Genomic DNA, 27,330 nt, shown 5'->3' with positions numbered 1-27,330 from the left:
GTGTTGGTGCTGGGTTTCATTGCAGTCGACGTCATGAGGGGTCCAGTCTTGGCTGTGCTTGTCATCCTGCTTAATGCACTAGTATGTGATGGTGAGTGGTTTCAAAATTATTTGTAATTGCTTGATTTAGAAAATGGCCAGGCAGGCCTTTTTAGACATCTCTCTGCTTTTGGTCCAGTTTTCAATTCTCCAGTTAAGGAGAGTTCTCCAGTTAAAGGAAAGGGTCACCAAAATTGTAACTTATTTAATTTCAAGATATTTGAAAAGCACATAGTCCCTGACCTTTCTGTGGCACACACTCGTAAAAGTTGGAGGATTTGGCATAACTGCTGAAAGCATTTTATATTCCGTTCCATTAGTTGTGTTTCTTTTCCAGGTGGGGTGGGGGTGTAAAACCGCATTCATGTATTCTAGAACCTATGTGTATTCACATTCAATTTGTGATGTGGGAAGACTTTGGAGCTGTTTTTATCGCAGTTTAATTGCGTCTCACCTGGGATGCTTCTATTGCTAACAAGCAGCAGGCAACAGTGACATGAGGGAAACTGTTTAAAGAACTCTTGAGTAGTAAAGCGTGTGGTGTTTTTTTCTTTTTTAGGTTCTGCCATCATGAGGGCTGTTTTATAGTTTTTTTTGTAATCATGATTAATGCATTAGGTTTATTTAGAAATGATTGCTCATAACTTGATGTAGACATTGTGCATACAGACTTTGTTGTGTAATCTCCCTCTTTCTTTGTTCCTGTTAACAGTTTCCACCTCTCCAGTTAAAGGGGTTTCTCCAGGCAAAGGGAAGGATCAACAAATGGGTAGGATGATTTTGAATAAACTGGTGTCATTATTGCCCAAAGAAAGGTTGTTGCAAGTCATATCCTTGATCTTTTCAGGAGTCACTCCTGGAGTTTTTTTTTTAAAGTTCAAGCATTACGGGGGCCCTTGTGTGTGTTCTTTATGCCTGATGTATCAAATTGGTTTATAGGGCTCCCTCATAACTGGATGTAGATATTGTGCATGCAGACTGTGTAATGTCTCTTTCCTGTTTCAGTTTCCACTTCCCCGGCTAAGGAGGTTTCTCCAGGCAAAGGGAAGGAACAACAAGGTATGATTACTTTTGAACATTGGTCACATTGTTACTCAAGGATAGATCGCTGTAAGCCATGTCTTTAAATGCCAGTTCTCCAGTATATTGGAGGGACTCAAGAGTTCAGTGATTTTATTCCATTAGCTTCCTTTGACATGTTACTGTTACACTTGTGTAATGTCCCTGTTTCTGTTTCAGTGTCCACTTCTTCGGTTAAGAAGGTTTCTCCAGGCAAAGGGAAGGATCAACAAATGGGTATGACTGTAGATTTTGAACATATCGGTCACATTGGTCCTCAAGGACATGTTGTTATGAGTCATAGCCTTGCTCTTTTGAGTAGCTGCTGCAATATGCTGGAGGATTGGCATTTAGTGTTTTTATTCTAATATCCTTTGACGTGTTCCTTGGCAGATCAACTGAGTGAAGATGATTTGATTGATTCCAAATCGCAAATTCCCTCGGCCAAGAAAACCCCAAAGCCTACAGGTACAGTAATGGGTTGTGATGCGGGTTTCTGTGTTCTCCATGTTTCTTAAAACTCAAGCGTCACAAGGCCCCCTGTGTTGGTTCCTGACATTATGCTTAATGTACAAATTGGGTTTTCAAGGGATTCCTCATGACTGCGTGTAGAAATTGTTCATGCAGGCTTTGTGTAACCTCATTGTTTCAGTTCTGCTTTCTCCATGTAGTTCTTTGTTACAGTAGGTGAACAAACTGACTTCACTTGAGTCAGTTTATGTAATCTCCCTGTTTCTGTTACCAGTGTCTAGTTCTCCGGTTAAGGTTTCTCCAGGCAAAGGGAAGCATCAACAAATGGGTATGGTTAGATTTTGAACATTAATACTCAAGGATGGGTTTTAAGCCATATACTAGATATTTTGAGTAGTCGCTCCATTATGCTGGAGGATTGGCATTTAGTGATTTTATTTAAATCATATCCCTTGACCTGTTCCTTGGCAGATCAACTGAGTGAAGATGATGTTTCCAAATCACACACTCCCTCGGCCAAGAAAACCCAAAAGCCTTCAGGTAAAGTAATTGATTGTGAAGTGGGTTTCTATGTTCTCCATATTTCTCAAAGTTCAAGCATCACGAGGGCCCCTGTGTTGGTTCTTGACATTATGCTTAATGTACAAATTTGGTATTCAAGGGATTCCTCATAACTGTGTGTAGAAACCGTTAAAGCAGGCTTTGTGTAACCGCCATGTTTCTATTTCAGTGTCCAGTTCTCCGGTTAAGAAGGTTTCTCCAGGCAAAGGGAAGGATCAACAAATGGGTATGGTTAGACTTTGAACATATTGGTCACATTATTACTCAAGGATGGGTTGTAAGCCATATCCTTGATCTTTCGAGTATTCACTCCAATATTCTGGAGGATTAGCATTTAGTGGTTTTATTTCATTATCCTTTGACGTGTTCCTTGGCAGATCAACTGAGTGAAGATGATTTGATTCATTCTAAATCAAAGACTCCCTCGACCAAGAAAACGTCAAAGCCTAAAGGTACAGTAATGGGTTTTGAAGTGGGTTCCTGTTTTCTCCATGTATTTCTTTGTTACGCTAGATGAACAAACTGATTATAAACTTTAGTCAAGAGTAATTGTTTCCCTTAAAATAATTAAACTGACCCATTATGTGAGGTTGATGGGCACCAACTACTCGGGCATAAACCATTTCTTGCCAATTGTAAACTTCAGTTGACATTTTGTATATGATCTTAACCTCCCTTTTTAATGACTAATGATACTGACTGCAATGAAGGATCAAAGTCATTAATTTTGAGGTGTTAATTTTGACTCCGGAGTAGTGAAGTGTGGTTCAAGTGAAGGCATCACGAGGCCCCTTGTGTTGGCATTTGACATTCTTAATGTATTGGAGTGGTTTTTGAGGGATTCCTCACAACTGGATATAGAAATTGTTCATGCAAGCTTTGTGTAACCTCCATGTTTCTGTGTCAGTGTCCTCTTCTCCAGTTAAGAAGGTTTCTCCAGGCAAAGGGAAGGATCAACAAGAAGGTATGATTACTTTTGAACATATTGGTCACATTGCTACTCAAGGATGAATCACTGTAAGCCATATCTTTGAACCCTTGAGTCCCTCCAATATACTTGAGAATTGGCATTTAGTGATCTTATTCCATTAGTGTCCTTTGACATGTTAGTGTTACTGTTGTGTAATGTCCCTGTTTCTGTTTTCAGTGTCCAGTTCTCCGGTTAAGAAGGGTTCTCCAGGCAAAGGAAAGGATCAACAAATGGGTATGGTGACTGGCTATTGGTCAAATTATTACTCAAGGATGCTTTGTTGTAAGCCATATCCTTTATCTTTTGAGTAGTCACTCCAATATGCTGGTGGCTTGGTTTTCTGCGATTTTATTCCATTCATATCCTTTGACCTGTTCCTTGGCAGATCAACTGAGTGAAGATGATCTGATTGATTCCAAAACAAACACTCCCTCGGCCAAGAAGACTCCAAAGCCTAAAGGTACAGTAATGGATTGTGAAGAATGCTCCTGCTTTCTCCACATTTCTCAAAGTTCAAGCCTCATAAGGACCAGTGTTGAATCTTGACATTATGCTTAATGTACAAATTGGGTTTTCAAGGGATTCCTCATAATTGGATATGGATATTGTTCATGCAGGCTTTATGTAACCTTTCTTTTTCAGTGTCCAGTTCTCCGGTTAAGAAGGTTTCTCCAGGCAAAGGGAAGGATCAACAAATGGGTATGATTTAATTTTCAATGTATTGGTCTCCTTATTACTCAAGGATAGGTTGTTATAAGTCAAATCCTTGATCTTTTGAGTAGTCACTCTAATATGCTGGAGGATTGGCATTAAGTGATTTTATTCGATTATTATACTTTGACATGGTCCTTGGCAGATCAACTGAGTGAAGATGATTTGATTGATTCTAAATCAAACACTCCCTCGGCCAAGAAAACGCCAAAGCCTACAGGTACAGTAATGGGTTGTGAAGCGGGTTTCTGCTTTCTCCATGTAGTTCTTTGTTACAGTAGGTGAACAAATTGACTTCACTTGAATCAGCTCATGTAATCTCCCTGTTTCTGTTACCAGTGTCCAGTTCTCCGGTTAAGAAGGCTTCTCCAGGCAAAGGGAAGGATCAACAAATGGGTATGATTTAATTTTCAATGTATTGGTCTCCTTATTACTCAAGGATGGGTCGTTGTAAGTCAAATCCTTGATCTTTTGAGTAGTCACTCCAATGTGCTGGATGATTGGCATTAAGTGATTTAATTCAATTTTTATCATTTGACATGTTCCTTGATAGATCAACTGAGTGAAGATGATTTGATTGATTCCAAATCAAAGACTCCCTCAGCCAAGAAAATGCCAAAGCCTACAGGTACAGTAATGGGTTGTGAAGCAGGTTCCTTTTTTCTCCATGTAGTTCTGTTGCAGTAGGTGAACAAATTGATTTTTCACTTGAGTCAGTTTGTGTAACCTCCCTGTTTCTATTATCAGTTACCACTCCAGTTAAGAAGGTTTCTCCAGGCAAAGGGACGGACCAGCAAATGGGTATGGTGACCATAGATTTTGAACATATTAGTAACATTGTTACTCAAGGATAAGTGGTTGTAAGCCATATCCTGCAGTGATGTTTGGATTCAAAATGTTCATGCCTGTAGAGATCAACATTGGTTGTTTTTTTTTCTTTTCTCCTTTTAGGTTCTCCTGCTCTCGGCTCCAACTACTAGACTGTCCTCTCCCATTGTTACTACTGGACTTCTCCTGATGTATGACTTTTTGTGCAAAAAAATAAAGAATTAAATCCACATTCTTGGTCTATGCAGTCTTGTTTATGATCTCACATTCCATACTAAATTTAATGACTAGTGATCTTAGATGTTGCAGTTCTCAAGGTCCTCTGGTATCCTCAGTTTTGTGGTCCTCCAAGGAAAATGGCATGCTAACAATGCAGGCACTACATGTAAAAGCTACTGTACATTTTCTTTTTGATATGCTGTTAAGTGGGGTAGGTGGCCTTATGGCTGGGTGGTTGGCTGTGATTCACTTTTCAACTTTATTATCCCCACAAGGAGCGATTTAGGTGTCCAAGACATGGCACATACAGAAGGCAACAACATGCCACAGGACAGACAGTGCAGTGCTCAAAAGGTTTAAATGACTATAAACCAAATTTTTAAGGTTTCAGGGTTGAATTGCACATTTTTAGTTCCCCTTTTCATGGCTTTTGCTTAATCTAAGTCCTTTCATGGAAAAGTTAATACTTGAATCATTCTGCAGAGAATCTGAATTTCATTTTGAGATGAATTTACTCGCGGTATGAGTCTTATCAGAGTCTCATAAAGCAGAGAAGACGCCAAGGTATTAGAGACTTTGAGAAATGCCCTTGGGGGATCTTCCATGGGGCAATTGTGTAAAATGCAACGCGATTCAAGGAACACTTGACATGTTTTTCACATGGATATTTACTTTGTGTGAAATGCGGACTGCGCATGAGACTAGATCAAAACAATTCCTAATGATGCCCGTCAGTATACAATACAGAAATCTGCCCAACCCAATAATTCCTAACCCTAATCAGTATAGGCATGTGTTTCCACATCTATTTAAAGCATACCTGTCAACTTTGAGCTACCAAAATCCGGCAAAATTCCCATGTTTTTAAGCCAAAATTCGGGAAATTTTCTATAGGCCAAATCCTGACAGTCAAGAGGACAATAGCGACGGTGCCTTCTACTCATGCTTTTCACAACAGTCCGCGTGCGAAGACAGACCCTGTCTAAAATCCTCCAGCGCACGTTTTAAATGACCACATAGCGTGAAAAACAAATAGGTTTCTCCATGTTTTGTCGCTGAAGTTGTCTGGGGCTTGTGCAAAAATGTTGAGCTGGTGCAGGTTGATTAGGTTAATCGCATGATTCGCTGTTCCGAGGCTGATAAAGCGTTGTATTGAACTGACGATTTTTGAGGCAAAGAGCGCCTGCGCACGCCTAGTAGACGGTGGGCTAGATTTCGTAGCTCCTTTAGAAAACAAGTTTCGTTCTCACTCTCGAGTGGCAACTTGATTTTTCTAATATGAACTCCTGACAATATGTAAAGCAATATTCTGGCTGTTGCCACGCTGAAAAGTTGCACGTTGATATTAAAAAATAACGAAAATAAAAAAGACTGGGGGTGACGTCACATAATGCACAGTCAATGGGAAGTCTCCGCCCCTCAAAGTTGAAAAGGGAATATTTATCCGCATATCGGCCTTTTTTCATAGACCTAATCATTGATACACCTAATCATTGAAACAACGTAGGCATTTCATTCCTGACCATTTTCCTGATACTGGAAAAAATAACACAGCTTGCATTTCTTTACTGACACGTAGTTTTTTGGCGAATTGATCTACCCCCGTCACCTCATTGCTCTATTGCTTTGAGGGAACAGACCTGTCCTCTTTTTGACATTTATCTCTCGTTGCCCAATGATGGTCAGACAGTCGACCACTAACAGCGAAAAAGAGCACTTCTGAAAGTTTGAAAAAAATATTTGTTTTGCATGTACACAACAAGTGAGCCCACTTACCCCCCAACTTGTAACTTTTTGCTATGAAATCTGACGGTTCCGGGTAGCATGCACGCGCTAGCTGTCTTCTGCCTCGTTGACTTTGCATTGACGTGACGTCACTCGGTCGGCTAGTTTTTGTTGTCATTTTTATAAATCAATGTGCAAGTTTTGAGGATGGCAACAGCCAAAACATTGATTAATCGGTTGTCAGGGGGTTATATAAGCAAAAATAAAGTTGCCACTCGTGAACACCAACGAACTGACAAGATATGAGACTGGGCCCACCACCTATAGAGCTCGAGGGTGACAGCTCGTATTTTCAAGGAACTTCAATTCTTGGTGGCATCTAGCATAAAATCTACTGGCGGGTTGCTTAATAAGCAAGACCCTCTCAGTCAGTCTGATAGGCAGGGCCTCTAAAATCATCAGTCACAGTCTTCCCACCTTGGCCTCACATTACAACACCAGAATAGCCAGAAAAGCCAAGAACATAATCTCTGACCCCACGCACCCAGCACACCATCTATTCACACTCCTTCCATCAAGGAAAAGATACAGCAGCATTCCATGCAACACCACGCTTTGTAGGGACAGCACCTACCCAAAAGCCATCCGCTACCTGAACTTGAACATGCACTAACACTTTACAGCCACTCCACTGCCTGGCCTTCTACCTCTTGCCTACCTTGCACTATGTACTGTATTATGTCTTATTGCACTTTTCAATGTTACTTGTATGCGTAATTCCCTGTTTATTTATGGCCCCTCTTGTTTTCTTGTCTTTGTCTTAGCTATGTGTATTTGTGTTGTTAAATTTGTGAGCAAACCATAAGACATTCCTAGCAACTGTGTGTCATACTGTTGATTTGGCTATAATAAACTTGAATTGAACTTCATAAACATCTAAGTAAACAATGCATACAGTGTATATCAATTATTCAGCTCAGTCAAATTCTACTCTACTATATATCATTATTTTCAGGATTTCTGTAGGGACAACTTGGCTCATAGCCCATCACAATCCTCGTTGTACTTAATGAGTCTCACCTGGGACACACCCATTGCTAACGAGCAGTGCTGGCAGTGTGACACTATTTAAGGGGCTCCAGAGTGATAGTGGTATCTTTCATCCAGACTCCAGTGTATTTGTGGTGGTTTTCATTGAAGTCAACGTCATGAGGGGTCCAGTCTTGGTTGTGCTTGTCATCCTGCTTAATGCACTAGTCTGTGATGGTGAGTGGTTTCAAAATGATTCGTAATTGCTTGATTTAGAAAATGACCAGGTAGGCCTTTTTGTTATCTCTCTGTTTCTGGTCCAGTTTTCAATTCTCCAGTTAAGGAGAGTTCTCCAGTTAAAAGAGAGGATCACCAAAATTATAACTTATTTCATTTCAAGATATTTGAAAAGTCCCATAGTCCCCCACCTTTCTGTGGCACACACTCGTAGAAGTTGGAGGATTTGGCATAACTACTGAAAGCATTTTATATTCCGTTCCATTAGTTGTGTTTATTTTCCAGATGGGGTGGGGGTGTAAAACCGCATTCATGTATTCTAGAACCTATGTGTATTCACATTCATTTTGTGATGTGGAAAAACCTTGGAGCTGTTTTTATCGCAGTTTAATTGAGTCTCACCTGGGATGCTTCTATTGCTAACAAGCAGCAGGCAACAGTGACATGAGGGAAACTATTTAAGGGGATCTTGAGTAGTAAAGCGTGTGGTGTTTTTTTCTTTTTCAGGTTCTGCCATCATGAGGGCTGTTTTATAGTTATTTTTTTTGTAATCATGATTAATGCATTGGATTGGTTTTGAAATTATTGCTCATAACTTGATGTAGACATTGTGCATACAGACTTTGTTGTGTAATCTCCCTCTTTCTTTGTTCCTGTTAACAGTTTCCACCTCTCCAGTTAAAGGGGTTTCTCCAGGCAAAGGGAAGGATCAACAGATGGGTAGGATGACCATGGATTTTGAATAAACTGGTGTCATTGTTGTTCAAAGAAAGATTGTTGCAAGTCATATCCTTGATCTTTTGAGGAGTTATTTTTTAAGTTCAAGCATCACGGGGGCCCTTGTGTTTTGTTCTTTATGCCTGATGTATCAAATTGGTTTATAGGGCTTCCTCATAACTGGATGTAGATATTGTGCATGCAGACTGTGTAATGTCTCTTTCCTGTTTCAGTTTCCACTTCCCCGGCTAAGGAGGTTTCTCCAGGCAAAGGGAAGGAACAACAAGGTATGATTACTTTTGAACATATTGGTCACATTGTTACTCAAGGATAGATCGCTGTAAGCCATGTCTTTAAATGCCAGTTCTCCAGTATATTGGAGGGACTCAAGAGTTCAGTGATATTATTCCATTAGCTTCCTTTGACATGTTACTGTTACACTTGTGTAATGTTTCTGTTTCAGTGTCCACTTCTTCGGTTAAGAAGGTTTCTCCAGGCAAAGGGAAGGATCAACAAATGGGTATGACTGTAGATTTTGAACCTATCGGTCACATTGATCCTCAAGGACATGTTGTTATGAGTCATATCCTTGCTCTTTTGAGTAGCTGCTGCAATATGCTGGAGGATTGGCATTTAGTGTTTTTATTCTAATATCCTTTGACGTGTTCCTTGGCAGATCAACTGAGTGAAGATGATTTGATTGATTCCAAATCGCAAATTCCCTCGGCCAAGAAAACCCCAAAGCCTACAGGTACAGTAATGGGTTGTGATGCGGGTTTCTGTGCTCTCCATGTTTCTCAAAACTCAAGCGTCACAAGGCCCCCTGTGTTGGTTCCTGACATTATGCTTAATGTACAAATTGGGTTTTCAAGGGATTCCTCATGACTGTGTGTAGAAATTGTTCATGCAGGCTTTGTGTAACCTCATTGTTTCAGTTCTGCTTTCTCCATGTAGTTCTTTGTTACAGTAGGTCAACAAACTGACTTCGCTTGTGTTATGCCGTGTAGTGCATTAATGAAAAGACACACACGGTCGCGTGGGTTTATGCTGAGCCTTTATCGAAGAACTCCCTATCTTGTTACATGGTCCCTGAGGTAACCTCCTGCCTATTGCATTATGGGTAATGAAGTATATTTAAGCAACACATAACAACACATCTCCCCCCTTAAGAAAAGAGTTTATCTCTAACCCAACTAAGACTATGGCTATATCCAATAACTAATGTACCTTGCATTACTTTACTCAAAATGCTCTTATTTAAACATTCACAATAAAACAATTATGAATTTTCTTTCAAACACACACAACACATTTACAGTCTCTAGTGTTCAGCAACTTTCAATGAGTCTCTTGGGAGGCTGAACCGTGCGCTTTGGTCTGCACGGAGTCTTAGCAGGAGAGCTATGGACAGTTGCTGGCACTTCCGGTTCCACGGTATGCTCCAGGGTGTTGTCTCCGGCTTGTGGCATTGTGTCGAGCTGTTCCACCCCTGTCTGGCTTGACACTTGTGGTTTGAGATCGACACGATTCCTTCTCAGAGACCCTCCATGCTCTGTCTGAACTTCATAAGAGCGTGGTGCCACCTCTTTTTGCACTGAACCATGCAGATTCCAGATGCCTGTCACATGATCTCTGATTGTGACTTGTTCTCCAGGCCTCAAGACTCTCAGCTTCTTTGCTCTTTTGTCGTGATGCTGTTTTTGTTTCACTTTGTCTTTTTCTTTGTCAATTTTGATTTTGTGTGCTCCTTTTGGTGTCAAGAGATTCTCATGGATTGGCAGATTGGTTCTCAAGCGTCGTCCCATTAGCATTTGGGCTGGGGACAGTCCGTTCTGCAGTGGCGCACTCCTGTAGATCATCAGGCTGCGATGAAAGTCTTCATTTCCATCATGCGCTTTCTTCATGAGACCTTTGACAGTTTTGACTGAGCTCTCTGCAAGGCCATTGGACCTGGGATAATGTGGGCTAGATGTAATGTGCTGAAAACCCCATTCTTTTGCGAAGTCAGCAAATTCATTGCTTGAAAATTGCGGACCATTATCCGAGACCAGGTCGCAGGGGACTCCATGTCTTGCAAATACAGTCTTAAGGAATGCAATGACTGCCTTGCTGGATGTTGTTTGCAAGGTCGCGACCTCAGGGTAGTTTGAGAAGTAATCTGTCACGACGATATGGCTCTTTCCATGGCAGTCGAACAGATCCGCTCCTACTCTGTAGAATGGTCTTTCTGGCACAGGGTAAGTCATAAGTGGTTCTGCCTGCTGTTTGGATCGGTAAGGCAGGCACACTTCGCATTTGGCTGTGAGCAGGCCAATCTCTCGATTCATTCCCGGCCAATACATGACTTCACGAGCTCTGCGTTTACACTTTTCTTCCCCCAGATGACCTTCATGTATCTTTCTGAGCATTTCTTTTTGCATTGAAGACGGAATCACAAACCGGTTGCCCTTGAACACAATGTTGTCTACCTCCGTCAGCTCTGTTTTGTAGGTCCAGTAATCTTGAACTCGCCGTGGACAGTCGCTTTTGCGCTCCGGCCATCCTTGTTTGATTATCCTCCTGAGTTCTGTCAATGTTTCATCCTTTTCCGTTTCTTGTTTGAGTTGTTCTGTTTTTTCACTTGACACAGGAAGTGACGTCATGATCATGTCAACATATGCTTGTATGTCTGCACATTTTTCTTTGTCGGCTTTCTCATGTTTGTCAACAGCCCGTGACAGTGTATCCGCTGCATACATGTATTTTCCTGGTGTATATGTCAAATTCACGTCGTATTTCTGCAGTCGTATTAACATACGCTGTATTCTCAGAGGACAGTCAGTCAATGGCTTGGACATGATTGCGACCAATGGTTTATGGTCTGTCTCCGCTTCTACAGTCTGCCCATATACATATTGGTGGAAACGTTCACATGCATACGTCGTGGCCAGCAACTCTTTCTCGATTTGCGCATAATTGACCTCAGCGCTGGTGAGGGCTCTCGACGCATAGGCCACTGGTTGCCATGTTTCCTCGTGCAACTGTAGAAGGACGGCTCCTAAGCCATACTGCGAAGCATCAGCTGAGATTCTTGTCTCTCGTTTGGGATCGTAGAACCTAAGCACTGGCTCTGAGATGAGAATCTTTTTCAGGTTCTGAAAGCACTCCTCTTGCTGCTTTAGCCACATCCACTCGTTTTTCTGCTCCAGCAGCATCCTGAGTGGAGCCGAAATGGCAGACAGCTGGGGTATAAACTTGGCTAGGTACGTGACCATTCCTAAGAACCGCCTCACCTCATCCTTGTTCTGGGGCCTCTCCATATTTGCTATGGCTGAAGTCTTCCTCGGATCAGGACTCACCCCTTTCTCTGACACAACATCTCCGATGAACGTCAGTGACTTGACTGCAAATTCACATTTGTCTCTGTTTAGCTTCAGATTGACACTTCGTGTACGCTCAAGCACTTGTCGTAGCCTTGTGTCATGTTCCTCTTTTGTGGATCCCCACACGATCACGTCATCCATCATGGTTGTGACTCCTGGAATGTGCTCGAATATTGTGTGAATAGTCTTGTGATAGACCTCTGGAGCAGATAGGATACCATATGGAAGACGGAGGAATCTGTATCTTCCTTCTGGCGTGTTGAATGTACAGAGTCTTGAACTAGCATCGTCGAGCTTCATCTGCCAAAACCCCGAAGACGCATCGAGTTTACTGAACCACTTGGCTCCTGCGAACTGAGACATAATCTCCTCACGGGTTGGCAACTTGAAATGCTCTCGTTTGACTGCTTTATTCAGATCTCTGGGATCCAGACATATGCGTAATGCACCATTTTTCTTCTGTACAATGACAAGGGAACTAACCCAATCTGTCGGTTCGTTGATTTTCTGTATGACATTCAGCTTTTCCATTCTTGCTAATTCTTCTTTCAATTTTTCTCTGAGTGCAAACGGAACCTTTCGGCATGCATGAACTACTGGTGCTACTGTGTCATCCACGTGTATTTTGTGTTCACCTGGTAAGCAGCCTAGCCCCTCGAAGACATCCTTGAACTCTGTCATTAAAGTGTCTTGATCACTCTTGTCTGTGTCTGTGTTCTGTTTGTCTGCTGTCTGAGACGCCACCATGAACACTCTTCTCACTAGATTGAGTTTTTCACATGCTGTCACACCAAGAATTGGTTGCACTTTCTTTTCAACAATCAGCAACTGTGCCTTTAACATCTGGCTTTTGTGTTTAAATGTAGCTATGCAGCTGCCTTTAACGGGCACACTTTCTCCGGTGTAGCCTGTCACTTTCATTTTCACTGGATGTATCTTGCTTTTTATTTTCAGCGTTTTGTAATCAGCAAATGACAACAAGTTCACTTGTGCTCCAGTATCCAACTTAAATGGAATTATTGTCTCATTTACAGTCACTGGGACAATCCATTCTTCTTTTTCAGCATGGGATGCCTGCACTACATCTACGAAAAACTCATCTGGTTCCTCGTCCACTGTATGCACTTTTTTCTTAGTGTCGGCTGTGCAGCATTTTGCATAATGGTTTCTTTTTCCACAATTATTGCATAATTTCCCATAAGCTGGACATGCCCTTGGCACGTGACTGCCTCCACATTTTTGACAACTTCCATTCTCCATTTTGTCTTTATTTTGTTTATTTTGGCGCTTCTTGTGCTGCTCTTTTGTTCTTACTGCATGCACCGCCGCCATTTCTGTTTTAGCCAACTCTTTGACTTGCTCGCGTGAGCACTGTGATGCTCTGCACAGGTCTACTGCTTTATCCAAAGTCAGATCTTTTTCTCTTAGCAATCTCTCTCTCAGGCCATTATCTTTAATTCCACAAACAATGCGATCCTTTATTAGTGAATCTCTCAGTGCACCGAAATCGCATGTCTTGCTTAAAGTATACAATTCTGCCAGGTACAGATCGAAAGCATTGCCAGGCTTTTGGTCACAGGAAAAGAACTTGTATCTCTCAAAGGTTATGTTTTTGGTAGGCACAAAGTACTCTTCAAATTTCTTTAACAGCGCAGGTAGTTTCAGATCAGCAGCTGCAATTTGGAAACTGTTATAGATATCCAACGCATCTTCCCCAATTACGTGTAGAAAGATTTGAGCTTGCAATTTCTCATCACCTTGTCCTGCTCCGCTAGCAGCTAGATATATTTCAAATCTCTGCTTGAATCTTTTCCAATTATCTGCGAGATTTCCACTAAACTGCATGGGTGAGGGTGGACTTAGCTTATCCATGACTGGAGTGGGTCTCCTTTCCGTCCGTACAGCCGACGAATTTTGCGGTGGTTGTGCCACTGGCTCTGGCGGCACTTCTTCTCTGTGTTCGCCGAGTTCTCCCTGGCTTTCCTCGCCGCTAGTGCTGCTGCTGCTCTCCTCTGCACATCTCGTTTCTGGGCTTGTAGACGCGACCTCACGGCTCAAAACTTTCTCACTCGTCACCGAAACTCATCTTCTTTCTTATCTTTTTAAAGTTTTTCACTATCTGACACCATGTTATGCCGTGTAGTGCATTAATGAAAAGACACACACGGTCGCGTGGGTTTATGCTGAGCCTTTATCGAAGAACTCCCTATCTTGTTACATGGTCCCTGAGGTAACCTCCTGCCTATTGCATTATGGGTAATGAAGTATATTTAAGCAACACATAACAACACAGCTTGAGTCAGTTTATGTAATCTCCCTGTTTCTGTTACCAGTTTCTAGTTCTCCGGTTAAGGTTTCTCCAGGCAAAGGGAAGCATCAACAAATGGGTATGGTTAGATTTTGAACATTTAATTTCTCCTTTATTTTACTAGGGTAACATTAATACTCAAGGATGGGTTCTTGTAAGCCATATACTAGATCTTTTGAGTAGTCGCTCCCTTATGCTGGAGGATTGGCATTTAGTGATTTTATTTAAATCATATCCCTTGACCTGTTCCTTGGCAGATCAACTGAGTGAAGATGATGTTTCCAAATCACACACTCCCTCGGCCAAGAAAACCCAAAAGCCTTCAGGTAAAGTAATTGATTGAGAAATATGGAGAACATAGAAACCCACTTCACAAAGTCCAAGCATCACGAGGGCCCCTGTGTTGGTTCTTGACATTATGCTTAATGTACAAATTTGGTATTCAAGGGATTCCTCATAACTGTGTGTAGAAACCGTTAAAGCAGGCTTTGTGTAACCGCCATGTTTCTATTTCAGTGTCCAGTTCTCCGGTTAAGAAGGTTTCTCCATTATGTGAAGCTGAATGAAGTGAGGCTGATGGGCACCAACTACTCGGGCATAAACCATTTCTTGCCAATTGTAAACCAGTTGACATTTTGTATATGATCTTGAAACCTCCCTTTTTAATGACTAATGATACTGACTGCAATGAAGGATCAAAGTCGTTAATTTTGAATCCAGAGTAGTGAAGTGTGGTTCAAGTGAAGGCATCACAAGGGACCTTGTGTTGGCATTTGACATTCTTAATGTATTGGAGTGGGTTTTGAGGGATTCCTCATAACCGGATATAGAAATTGTCTATGCAGGCTTCATGAAACCTCCATGCTTCTGTGTCACTATCCAGGTAAGAAGGTTTCTCCAGGCAAAGGGAAGGATCAACAAGAAGGTATGATTACTTTTGAACATATTGGTCACATTGCTACTCAAGGATGAATCACTGTAAGCCATATCTTTGAACCCTTGAATCCCTCCAATATACTTGAGAATTGGCATTTAGTGATCTTATTCCATTAGTGTCCTTTGGCATGTTGGTGTTACTGTTGTGTAATGTCCCTGTTTCTGTTTTCAGTGTCCATTTCTCCGGTTAAGAAGGGTTCTCCAGGCAAAGGAAAGGATCAACTAATGGGTATGGTGACTGGCTATTGGTCAAATTATTACTCAAGGATGCTTTGTTGTAAGCCATATCCTTTATCTTTTGAGTAGTCACTCCAATATGCTGGTGGCTTGGTTTTCTGCGATTTTATTCCATTCATATCCTTATACCTGTTCCTTGGCAGATCAACTGAGTGAAGATGATCTGATTGATTCCAAAACAAACACTCCCTCGGCCAAGAAGACTCCAAAGCCTAAAGGTACAGTAATGGATTGTGAAGAATGCTCCTGCTTTCTCCACATTTCTCAAAGTTCAAGCCTCATAAGGACCAGTGTTGAATCTTGACATTATGCTTAATGTACAAATTGGGTTTTCAAGGGATTCCTCATAATTGGATATGGATATTGTTCATGCAGGCTTTATGTAACCTTTCTTTTTCAGTGTCCAGTTCTCCGGTTAAGAAGGTTTCTCCAGTCAAAGGGAAGGATCAACAAATCGGTATGATTCAATTTTGAATGTATTGATCACCTTATTACTCAACGTTGGGTTGTTATAAGTCAAATCCTTGATCTTTTGAGTAGTCACTCCAATGTGCTGGATGATTGGCATTAAGTGATATCATTAAATTTTTATCATTTTACATGTTCCTTGATAGATCAACTGAGTGAAGATGATTTGATTGATTCCAAATCAAACACTCCCTCGGCCAAGAAAACGCCAAAGCCTACAGGTACAGTAATGGGTTGTGAAGCGGGTTCCTGTTTTCTCCATGTAGTTCTGTTGCAGTAGGTTAACAATGTGACTTTTCACTTGAGTGAGTTTGTGTAACCTCTGTTTCTATTATCAGTTACCACTCCTCCAGTTCAGAAGGTTTCTCCAGGCAAAGGGACGGACCAGCAAATGGGTATGGTGACCATAGATTTTGAACATATTAGTAACATTGTTACTCAAGGATAAGTGATTGTAAGCCATATCCTGCAGTGATGTTTGGATTCAAAATGTTCATGCCTGTAGAGATCAACATTGGTTGGTGTTTCTCTTCTCCTTTTAGGTTCTCCTGCTCTCGGCTCCAACTACTAGACTGTCCTCCCCCATTGTTACTACTGGACTTCTCCTGATGTATGACTGTTTGTGCAAAAAAAATAAAGAATTAAATCCACATTCTTGGTCTCTCCAGTCTTGTTTATGATCACATATTCCATACAAAATTTAATGACTAGTGATATTAGATGTTGCAGTTCTCAAGGTCCTCTGCTACCCTCAGTTTTGTGGTCCTCCAAGGAAAATGGCATGTTAACAATGCAGGCACTACATGTAAAAGCCAAATTAAGGTTTCAGGGTTGAATTGCACATTTTTTAGTTCACCTTTTCATGGCTTTTGCTTGAAATCTTAAAGGTAATACTTGAATCATTCTGCAGAGAATCTGAATTTCATTTTGAGTTTAATTAACTCGCGCTATGAGTCTTATCAGAGTCTCATAAAGCAGAGAGGACACCAAGGTATTAGAGACTTTGAGAAATGCCCTTGTGGGATCTTCCATGGGGCAATTGTGTAAAATGCAACGCGATTCAAGGAACACTTGACGTGCCTAACGTGTTTTTCACATGGATATTTATGCTGTGTGAAATGCGGACTGCGCATGAGACTAGATCAAAACAATTCCTAATGATGCCCGTCAATACAATACAGAAATATGCCCAACCCAATAATTCCTAACCCTAATCAGTATAGGCATGCGTTTCCACATCTATTTAAAGCATACCCGTCAACTTTGAGCTACCAAAATCCGGCAAAATTCCTAAATTTAAAGCGAAAGTCAACAGGACGATAGTGACGGTGCCTTCTCATGCTTTTCACAACAGTCCGCGTGCGAAGACAGACCCTGTCTAAAATCCCCCAGCACACGTTTTAAATGAGCATATAGCTGAAAAACAATGAAATATCAGTTTCTCCATGTTTTGTCGCTGAAGTTGTCTGGGGCTTGTGCAAAAACTTTGAGCTGGTGCAGGTTGTGATAAGGTTAATCGCATGATTCGCTGTTGTGAGGCTGATAAAGCGTTGTATTGAACTGACGATTTCTGAGGCAAAGAGTGGGCATGCGCACGCCTAGAGCTCGAGGGTGACGGCTCGTATTTTCGAGGAACTTCAATTCTTGGTGGCATCTGGCATAAAATCTACTGGCGGGTTGCTTGATAAGCAAGACCCTCTCAGTCTGTCTTCAAGAGGAGGTGTGGCTCGTCGGGCTAACTGACAGGGCCGTGGGGATAATTACTGGACCGACAGTGTTTTTTGATAATGTGAAAATTCTGGATATTTCCGGGAAAAATGTCAAATCGGGAAGAAAGCGGAAAATGATTCAAAATTAGGGAGTTTCCTGGGATATTAGGGATGGTTGAAGCCAGGGTATGATTTAAAGGCATGTCCTGGCACCATGAAAATTTCACTACGTTTACATGATGTTTTTCATTCCGAATTAATAATTCAGAATTACAAAGTTCTGTCGAGTTTATTTTGATCTTTCCTTTTAATTCCGAATTAAGAGGTGTTTACATGACGTTTTCAAAGCGTAATTAAGCTTTATTCAGAATTTGAAAGAGCGTAACTCTCAACGTGAAAGTGGTACCTAACTTTCCGTTGAATCATACACTTTCTCAGGCGACTAGGTAGGGGATGGTGGTTAGCCAGGGGTATCTACATGTCGCCAGCAGAGTACAGGAGGAAGGGTAGAATGTAATATCCCAGCTTCTCAAACTGGGCACATTTAATTGCAGCCATGACTTTTCACCAGGAGATGTCCCTGTTACGGAAACTTGGTACTAACCCAATTTTTTGAACAACAAGCCTAAATAGTTCAGAGCTTCAACAAAACTTAATTTGCCCATCACTAGTGGCTAGATCTCTGTGGTTCCAATAGCAGGGGTCGTCAATGCCATCTACTGAACAATTTGCATTATATAATGCTCAATTAGTTCATACAATATAATGTAACAAACTTTTTTTTGCATTGTAGGCCTACTGATGAGCAACAACTGGAGAGGGTGGTACGCAGGGCCTCTAAAATCGTCACAGTCTTCCCACCTTAGCCTCACATTACAACAGAATAGCCAGAAAAGCCAAGAACATAATCTCTGACCCCATGCACCCAGCAAACCATCTATTCACACTCCTTCCATCAAGGAAAAGATACAGCAGCATTCCATGCAACACCACGCTTTGTAGGGACAGCACCTACCCACAAGCCATCCGCTACTTGAACTTGAACACTTTACAGCCACTCCACTGCCTGGCCTTCTACCTCTTGCCTACCTTGCACTATGTACTGTATTATGTCTTATTTCACTTTTCAATGTTACTTGTATGCGTAATTCCCTGTTTATTTATGGCCCCTCTTGTTTTCTTGTCTTTGTCTTAGCTATGTGTATTTGTGTTGTTAAATTTGTGAGCAAACCAAAAGACATTCCTAGCAACTGTATGTCATACTGTTGATTTGGCTATAATAAACTTGAATTGAACTTCATAAACATCTAAGTAAACAATGCATACAGTGTGTATCAATTATTCAGCTCAGTCCAACTCTACTCTTCAGGAAAGATTTCAGGATTTCTGTAGGGACAACTTGGCTCATAGCCCATCACAATCCTCATTGTACTTAATGAGTCTCACCTGGGACACACCCATTACTAACGAGCAGTGCTGGCAGTGTGACACTATTTAAAGGGATCCAGAGTGATAGTGGTATCTTTCATCCAGACTCCAGTGTGTTGGTGCTGGGTTTCATTGCAGTCAACATCATGAGGGGTCCAGTCTTGGTTGTGCTTGTCATCCTGCTTAATGCACTAGTCTGTGATGGTGAGTGGTTTCAAAATTATTTGCAATTGCTTGATTTAGAAAATGGCCAGGCAGGCCTTTTTTGACATCTCTCTGCTTCTGGCCCAGTTTTCAATTCTCCAGTTAAGGACAGTTCTCCAGTTAAAAAAAGGGGCACCAGAATTGTAACTTTCATTTCAATATATTTGAAAAGCCCCATAGTCCCTGACCTTTCTGTGGCACACACACGTAAAAGTTGGAGGATTTGGCATAACTACTGAAAGCGTTTTATGTTCCGTTCCATTAGTTGTGTTTATTTTCCAGGTGGGGTGGGGGTGTAAAACCGCATTCATGTATTCTAGAACCTATGTGTATTCACGTTCAATTTGTGATGTGGGAAAACCTTGGAGCTGTTTTAATCACCGTCCTCATTTTAATTGAGTCTCACCTGGGATGCATCTATTGCTAACAAGCAGCAGGCCACAGTGACGTGAGGGAAACTATTTAAGGGGCTCTTGAGTAGTAAAGAGTGTGGTGGTTTTTCTTTTTCAAGTTTTGGCATCATGAGGGCTGTTGTACTGTTTTCTTTAAATCATGATTAATGCATTAGATTGGTTTTGAAATGATTGCTCATAACTTGATGTAGACATTGTGCATACAGACTTTGTTGTGTAATCTTCTTTGTTCCTGTTAACAGTTTCCACCTCTCCAGTTAAAGGGGTTTCTCCAGGCAAAGGGAAGGATCAACAAATGGGTAGGATGACCATAGATTTTGAATAAACAGGTGTCATTATTGTTCAAAGAAAGGTTGTTGCAAGTCATATCCTTGATCTTTTGAGGAGTCACTCCTGAATTTGTTTTATTTTTTATTTTTATTTTTTTGAGTTCAAGCATCACAGGGATCCTTGTGTGTGTTCTTTATGCCTACTGTATCAAATTGTTTTTTAGGGCTTCCTCATAACTGAATGTAGATATTGTGCATGCAGACAGTGTAATGTCCCTGTTTCTGTTTTCAGTTTCCTCTTCCCCGGCTAAGGATGTTTCTCCAGGCAAAGGGAAGGATCAACAAGAAGGTATGATTACTTTTACTTTTGTCACTTGGCAGATCAACTGAGTGAAGATGCTTTATTTCCACAGCACACACTCCTTTGGCTGAAATATGGCAGTTCACATTAAGCTTTATGTACTGGAGTGGGTTGTAAGATTCCTCATAACATGCATGCTTTATAAGTAACCTCCATGTTTGTTTCAGTGTCCAGTTCTCCGGTTAAGAAGGTTTCTCCAGGCAAAGGGAAGGATCAACAAATGGGTATGATTGCACTTTGAACATATTGGTCACATTATTACTCAATGTTATGATGTTTTGAGTCAAATCCTTGATCTTTTGAGTAGTCACTCCAATGGGCTGAAGGATTGGCTTTAAGTGTTTATTTTTTTATTTTTATTCCATTCATATCCTTTGACATGTTCCTTGGCAGATCAACTGAGTGAAGATGATTTGATTGCTTCCAAATCGCAAACTCCCTCGGCCAAGAAAACGCTAAAGCCTACAGGTACAGAAACAGGTTGTGAAGCGGGTTTCTGTGTTTTCCATCTTTTTCATAGTTCAAGCATCACGAACGCCCCTGTGTGCATTTCAATATGCAGACTCCCATCCTCCACTTGTGCTTGTGGCCTCGCCCTGCCTCCTGGCCCCATCTCCGTGGAGAAAACGATAAGGTTTTCCTGATGTCAGCCTAGCCTCAACAACTTTGATTTTTTTCCTCTCGAATTTACCATCCAGACTGCAAATAAGAAAATGACAAAATTGTCCTTTTGTAAGTTATTTAACCCATTTTGTCCAAAGCCCTTTTTGGGAAAGGGTGCCCTCTGCCTATTAAATCCTAAATATCTCAACCTCTGAAGCAGATGCAAACATGAAATGAGTTGCATTTAAAACCTAAGACTCTCGTCTTGCCTTAAAGGGGCACTGTGCAGGAAATGGTCAAAGGTACTGCAACTATGCTGCTCATTGAAACTGGGCTGCCTATTGCCAAATTTGATCTTCACATGAAAGTTTACTAAGCAATATACTACTTTCTTGTATGGCCCAAGTACAGTCATTTTTGCAGCTAAAAATGGCTATTTCTGGAAATTCAAAATGGCGGACCATGGAGAAGATCTCCCTTTTCATGTGTGAAAAGTGCAGTTTTTTTGTCAGTCATAATGAATACTTAGAATTTGGTGGTGGTAAGTATTCATGAAAAAGGTAACATTAGTGAATGGGTAGCATGAATTCTGGAAATAAACAACTAAAAAAATCAGTGTCCCTTTTAATGTGTTCGTTCAGTCCAACTTGCCCACATTTTAAATAAAACGACTCGATGATCTGAAGAACCTGAATGCAGTGTCTGTCTCCAGGACACAATGGGTTAATTAATTCTGTCATCAGTAACCTACTAATGAGGTCACAAGCAGGCAAGGGAGGAGGGGAGTCCGCATATTGGAATCCACCCCATGTGTCTGTTCTTGACGTTATGCTTAATGTACAAGTTTGGTTTTCAAGACATGCCTCATAACTGTGTAGAAATTGTTAATGCAGTCTTTATGTAATCTCCATGTTTCTATTTCAGTGTCCAGTTCTCCGGTTAAGAAGGTTTCTCCAGGCAAAGGGAAGGATCAACAAATTGGTATGATTAGATTTTGAATGTATTGGTCATTATTACTCAAGGGTGGACTGTAAGCCATGTCCTTGATCTTTTGAGTCCTCCGACATGCTGGAGGATTGGCATTTAGTGGTTTCATTCCAATTATGTCCTTTGACGTGTTTTACTTGGCAGATCAACTGAGTGAAGATATGATTGATTCCAAATCAAACACTCCCTCGGCCAAGAAAGCACCAAAGCCTGCAGGTACAGTAATGGAATGTGAAGTGTGTTCCTGTTTTCTCCATGTTTCTCAAGTTCAAGCATCACAAGGACGCCTGTATTGGTTATTTACTTTAATTTGGTTTAATATACATAACCTCCATGTTTCTGTTTTCAGTGTCCAGTTCCCCAATTAAGAAGGTTTCTCCAGGCAAAGGGAAGGATCAAAAAGAAGGTATGATTACTGTGGATTTGGAACATATTGGCCACATTGTTACTCAAGGGTAGATTGCTGCAAGCCACATCTTTGAACTCTTGATAAGCCTCTCCAATATGCTGTAGGATTGGCATTTAATTTTTATTCCAGTAGTTTCCTTTGACATATTACTTGGCAGGTCAACTGAGTTAAGATGCTTTCTTTCCACAGCACATACTCCTTTGGCTGAAATTTGGCACTTCAAACCCACTCCAATACATTAAACAAGTCCGACAGGCGGACAACAGATGCGTCCGTCTATGCCCGTTCTGAACCTTTTTTGCCCAAACGCCCCCTTGGCCTCCTCATAACCTGTCAAGGCAATTTATCAATAAGCCTACCATGTACTGTATAAGCCTGGATTTGAAAAAGTACCATAGGATTTCAACAGTGTTGGGCAATTTACTGAAAAACTGTAATGCATTGCTGATTACATGTTACTGTCTTTTCAAAATAACCCCTTACACTACATTTAGCAATGTGGGGACCTAAGGCGAATTTAGCTTAGGGGGGCCATCGGTCCATCCCATATCACATTTTTTTTTAACATAAAATCTCTATTTTTGTTAGGCTATTTTTTTTTTTTTTAAATCACTTTTTTTTGTTTTTTTTTGTTTAAATTACAAACATAAAAAACAGGCAAACATTACAACCCTTTCTGGACAGATTTCAATGAATAGGCTATTTGCAATTTTGCATAGGCCTACATTAAATAAACTAAAATGTGAAATTCTCTTTTCACTTTAATATGAGAGCAGTGATGTCCCCCCCTCACTGAAGTGTTATTTCATGTGTGTGCATGATGCTGTCACCTATTTGAAGTGACGTTGATGTTGGATTTCATGGAATACTTTTAAATGCCGCTTTGGGAAGAAAACAGAGTAGGCGACAGGTGAACTGTATTTCTGTCAAAACAGTGGTTTGCAGGCGTTTGCGTTTTCACGTGGATATTGTCTTCGTGGACCGTAACAGACAAACCGTAAGTTCCATAAACTAATCAATGAGACATTGGCTACGTGTACATATGATGTTAAGTCCGATTTAATAAATGCGATTTAAATAGATCGGATTAAGAGTTATTTTGCGATGTGTATACATGGCACTTTCACTTAAATGCGATTAAACGTCTGGGGAAAATAAAGCATTGCGATTGGACTGAGGACGCACGTGCTGAGCGAGCCAAATAAGGCACGGGGGCGTGGTTCAATGCCACCGAGATGCAGGTCATCTTCCCCACGAAAATCGTTGCCTCAGGCGGACTGAAATCACAACATTTCCCCCTTTCTCCCTGGATCATTTACAATGCTACATTAGCTACCCTGTTAGCATAGAAAAACGAGTGGTCAAATGGTAATGTGGAGTAACTTTGTTGTGCTTCATTACTTCGTGGGGCACTTTTACATCAATATATGGAAGCCACAACATTTAGTCGCTTTGGGACTTTAAATTAAGCAAAACTTTCATGTGAAAATCAACAGGAAGTGCCGCCATGTTTTTCTCACTGGCAAAGAGCACGGTTGGTTTGCACGCATGAGCTCTAGGCCAAAACTGAGCGACTGCCACCTTGTGGACACAAGAGGGAATCACAGGAGGGAATCACAATTCAGAAACGCATCACGGGAGGGAAACACATCACGGGAGGGCGGACGGACGGACGGACGGACGGACGGACGGACACCAAAGCCTCTTATAGAGATGCGTGGGACGCATCTAATAATGCGAAGGGATTCTTCAGAATTGGATATAGATGGTGTTCATGCTGGCTGTACGTAATCTCAATTTTTGTTTCAGTGTCTTCTCCGGTTAAGAAGGTTTCTCCAGGCAAAGGGAAGGATCAACAAATGGGTATGATTAGATTTTGAACATAGTGGTCAAATTGTTACTCAAAGATGGGTTGTTGTAAGCCATATCCTTGATCTTTTGCGTAGTCACTCCATATGCTGGAGGATTGGCATTTGGTCATTTTATTTCATTCATATCCTTTATGTTCCTTGGCAGATCAACTGAGTGAAGATGATGTGGTTGATTCCAAAGCAAACACTCCCTCGGCGAAGAAAACACAGAAGCCTACAGGTACAGTAACGGGTTGTGAAGCGGGTTCCTGCTTTCTCTATGTAGTTCTTTGTTGCACTACATGAACAAACTGAGGATCCACTTGAGTCAAGAGTATTTCTTCCCTTCACATAATTTGACTGACCCATTAAGTGAAGCTGAATAAAGTGAGGATGATGGGCACCAGCTACTCTTGCATAAACCACTTCTTGCTAATTGTAAACTTCAGTTGACATTTCACATACTGTATAATCTTAACCTCCGTTTTTAATGTCTACATGTGATTCCTTGCAGTCAGCATAATGACTCATGAATTTTAAAATAAAACCACTGGAGTGCCTCAAAAATAATGTCACGAGGGCCCTTCTGCTAGCATTTGACATTCTTGATGTATTGGAGTGGGTTTTAAGGGATTCTTCATAACTGGATATAGATTTTGTTCATGCAGGCTTTATGTAACCTCAATGTTTGTTTCAGTGTCCAGTTCTCTGGTTAAGAAGGTTTCTCCAGGCAAAGGGAAGGATCAACAAATGGGTAAGATTAGATTTTGACTTTGTCACATTATTAATCAAGGATTTTAGTGTTGTGTTCAAATCCTTGCTCTTTTGAGTAGTCACTCCAATATGCTGGAGGATTGGCCTTTAGTGATTTTATTCCATTAATGTCCCTTGACATGTCACTTGGCAGATCAACTGAGTGAAGATGATTTGATTGATTCCAAATCGCACAGTCCCTCGGCTAAGAAAACGCCAAAGTCTTCAGGTATAGTAATGAGTTGTGAAGCGGGTTCCTGCTTTCTCCATGTAGTTCTTTGTTACACTAGATGAACAAACTGAGGATCCACTTGAGTCAAGAGTAATTTATTCCCGTAAAATAATTCAACGGACCCATTAAGTGAAGCTGAATAAAGTGAGGATGATGGGCACCAGCTACTCTTGCATAAGCCACTCCTTGCTAATTGTAAACTTCAGTTGACATTTCACATACAATCTTGAAACTCCCCTTTTTAATGTCTACATGTGATTCATTAGTCAGCATCAGGAGTCATTAATTTTCAGTGAATCGAGTAGTTTTCATGGTTCAAGCATCCCAAGGGCCCTTGTGTTGGCATTTGACATTCTTAATGTATTGCAGTGCGTTATAAGGGATTCCTCATAACTGGATATAGAAATTGTCTATGCAGGCTTCATGAAACCTCCATGTTTCTGTTTCAGTGTCCTCTTCCCCAGTTAAGAAGGTTTCTCCAGGCGAAGGGAAGGATCAACAAGAAGGTATGATTACTTTTCAACATATTGGTCACATTGCTACTGAAGGATAGATCATTGTAAGCCATATGTTTGAACTCTTGATAAGTCCCTCCAATATGCTGGAAAATTGGCATTTAGGGATTTTATTCCATCCATGTCCTTTGATGTTCCTGTTGATCCTGACATGAAGATGATTTGATTGATTCCAAAACAAAAAAAAACCCTCGGGTAGTCTGCATATTGGAATTCACACCATATGCTGGTTCTTGACATTCTTAATGTTTAAATTTAGTTTTCAAGGGATTCGTAATGACTGGGGTTACATAAAGCCTGCATGAACAATTTCTACACGCAATGTTTGTTTCAGTGTTACTTTAGGTGAACAAATTGACCAAATTGACTATCCACTTGAGTCAGTTCGCCCGTTTCTGTTACCAGTTTCCAAGTCTCCGGTTAAGAAGGTTTCTCCAGGCAAAGGGAAGGACCAGCAAATGGGTATGATTACATTTTGAAGGTTTTGGTCACATTATTACTCAAGAATGGGCTGTTGTAAGCCACATTCTTCATCTTTCGAGTAGCCACTCCAATATGCTGGATTGGCATTTAGTGGTTCTATTCCATCCTTATCCTTTGCTTTCTCCATGTAGTTATTTTGCAGTAAGTGAATAAATTGAGGATTCACTTGAGTCGGTTTATGTTACCTCCCTGTTTCCATTACCAGGCTCCACTTCTCCGGTTAAGAAGGTTTCTCCAGGCAAAGGGAAAGGCCAGCAAATGGGTATGGTGACTCATAGATTTTGAACATATTAGTCACATTGAAGGATAAGTGGTTGTAAGCCATATCCTGCAGTAATTTTTGGATTCAAAATGTGCATGCTGTAGATTGTAACATTTGTTGTCTCGTCTCCCTTTAGGCTCTCCTGCTCTCGGCTCCACTAACTAGACTGGCCTGCCCCATTGTCACTACTTGACTTCATTTGATGTATGACCTTTTGTGCATAAAATTAAAAAAAATAATAATCTACATTCATGTCTCAAGTCTTGTTTATAATCGCATACTCCATACTAAATTTAGTGGTCCTCCAAGGAAAATGGCATGCTGACAACGCAGGCACTACATGTAAAACCAGTTTTTACAAGGTATTAACCCTTTGAGGAATACTATCAAATGTGATTAGAATTTTGCCAAAATGTTCTCATGTCCTAAGGACTTTGGAAGATTTTGAATTCTATGGTAGCTGTGGAGTGTTCGAGTAAAATTCTAGAACTGGGGGAAAGTCCTTACTCTTCAGAGAAGTGCCTTGGAGGGATACCAGAACAGTATAATTTGAATCCCATGCCAATTCTGCCCTACAAAGAGTGCAGTAACATGCATAAAAATTGAGTTTGCCTTAAATGCTCTTCATTACACCTGTTCCCTTGTGTCAGTCGTAATGGTCCAAATGTGTCCCCTTATAGAGATATTGGTATATCAAATTGGCTGCAACTACAATGTCCAACCTAATGCTAATACTTTGAACATCCTTTTCTCAGTTTCAATGTTGTCATAGTTACTGCACTTAGACTTTGTAGGGCAGAATTGTCTCCTGTACCAAAGGGCTTCCACTATGCTAATTCTAAGGGCAAGTTGAGAGCTGGGATCTGTTTCTCGAAAGCGTCGTTAGCAAAGTCCTTTGTAAGAGCGACTCAACTCTCTCGACAGCGATGCTCACCACTAAATCCAAGGGAATGGTAAGACGGTTAGCAACGACAA

General features: G+C 41.0%; 1 protein-coding gene across 30 annotated transcripts; it reads left to right on the top strand.

Annotated features, from left to right (window-relative positions):
- Positions 1–26,588, top strand: LOC134469155 (neurofilament heavy polypeptide-like). Of its 30 annotated transcripts, none has more exons than XR_010038938.1 (35): positions 1–91; positions 752–808; positions 1,045–1,098; positions 1,279–1,335; positions 1,492–1,566; positions 1,844–1,897; positions 2,041–2,109; positions 2,300–2,356; positions 2,508–2,582; positions 3,038–3,094; positions 3,278–3,334; positions 3,486–3,560; positions 3,743–3,799; positions 3,957–4,031; positions 4,151–4,207; positions 14,494–14,562; positions 14,753–14,775; positions 15,128–15,161; positions 15,345–15,449; positions 15,553–15,627; positions 15,810–15,866; positions 16,024–16,098; positions 20,429–20,485; positions 20,655–20,729; positions 21,789–21,845; positions 21,996–22,067; positions 22,201–22,257; positions 24,070–24,123; positions 24,277–24,351; positions 24,808–24,864; positions 25,018–25,092; positions 25,545–25,601; positions 26,016–26,091; positions 26,299–26,355; positions 26,492–26,519. XR_010038938.1 is itself a non-coding variant. In XM_063223239.1 (35 exons), the coding sequence occupies exons 1-35, from the start codon at positions 34–36 to the stop codon at positions 26,518–26,520; spliced, it is 2,136 nt and encodes a 711-aa protein (XP_063079309.1). In that variant the 5' UTR covers positions 1–33; the 3' UTR covers positions 26,521–26,588. The 30 variants fall into 30 exon arrangements, 29 of the variants coding, with proteins under 29 accessions (XP_063079309.1, XP_063079310.1, XP_063079307.1 ...); XM_063223239.1 differs by having other exon boundaries at positions 3,053–3,094; positions 26,016–26,072; positions 26,492–26,588; XM_063223240.1 differs by having other exon boundaries at positions 15,345–15,401; positions 26,016–26,072; positions 26,492–26,588.
- The last annotated feature ends 742 nt before the right edge of the window (positions 26,589–27,330 follow it).

This window comes from Engraulis encrasicolus, chromosome 18 (genome assembly GCF_034702125.1).
Source record: "Engraulis encrasicolus isolate BLACKSEA-1 chromosome 18, IST_EnEncr_1.0, whole genome shotgun sequence".
NCBI classification, from domain to species: Eukaryota; Metazoa; Chordata; class Actinopteri; order Clupeiformes; family Engraulidae; genus Engraulis; species Engraulis encrasicolus.
This window is presented reverse-complemented; position numbering and strand designations above follow the sequence as displayed.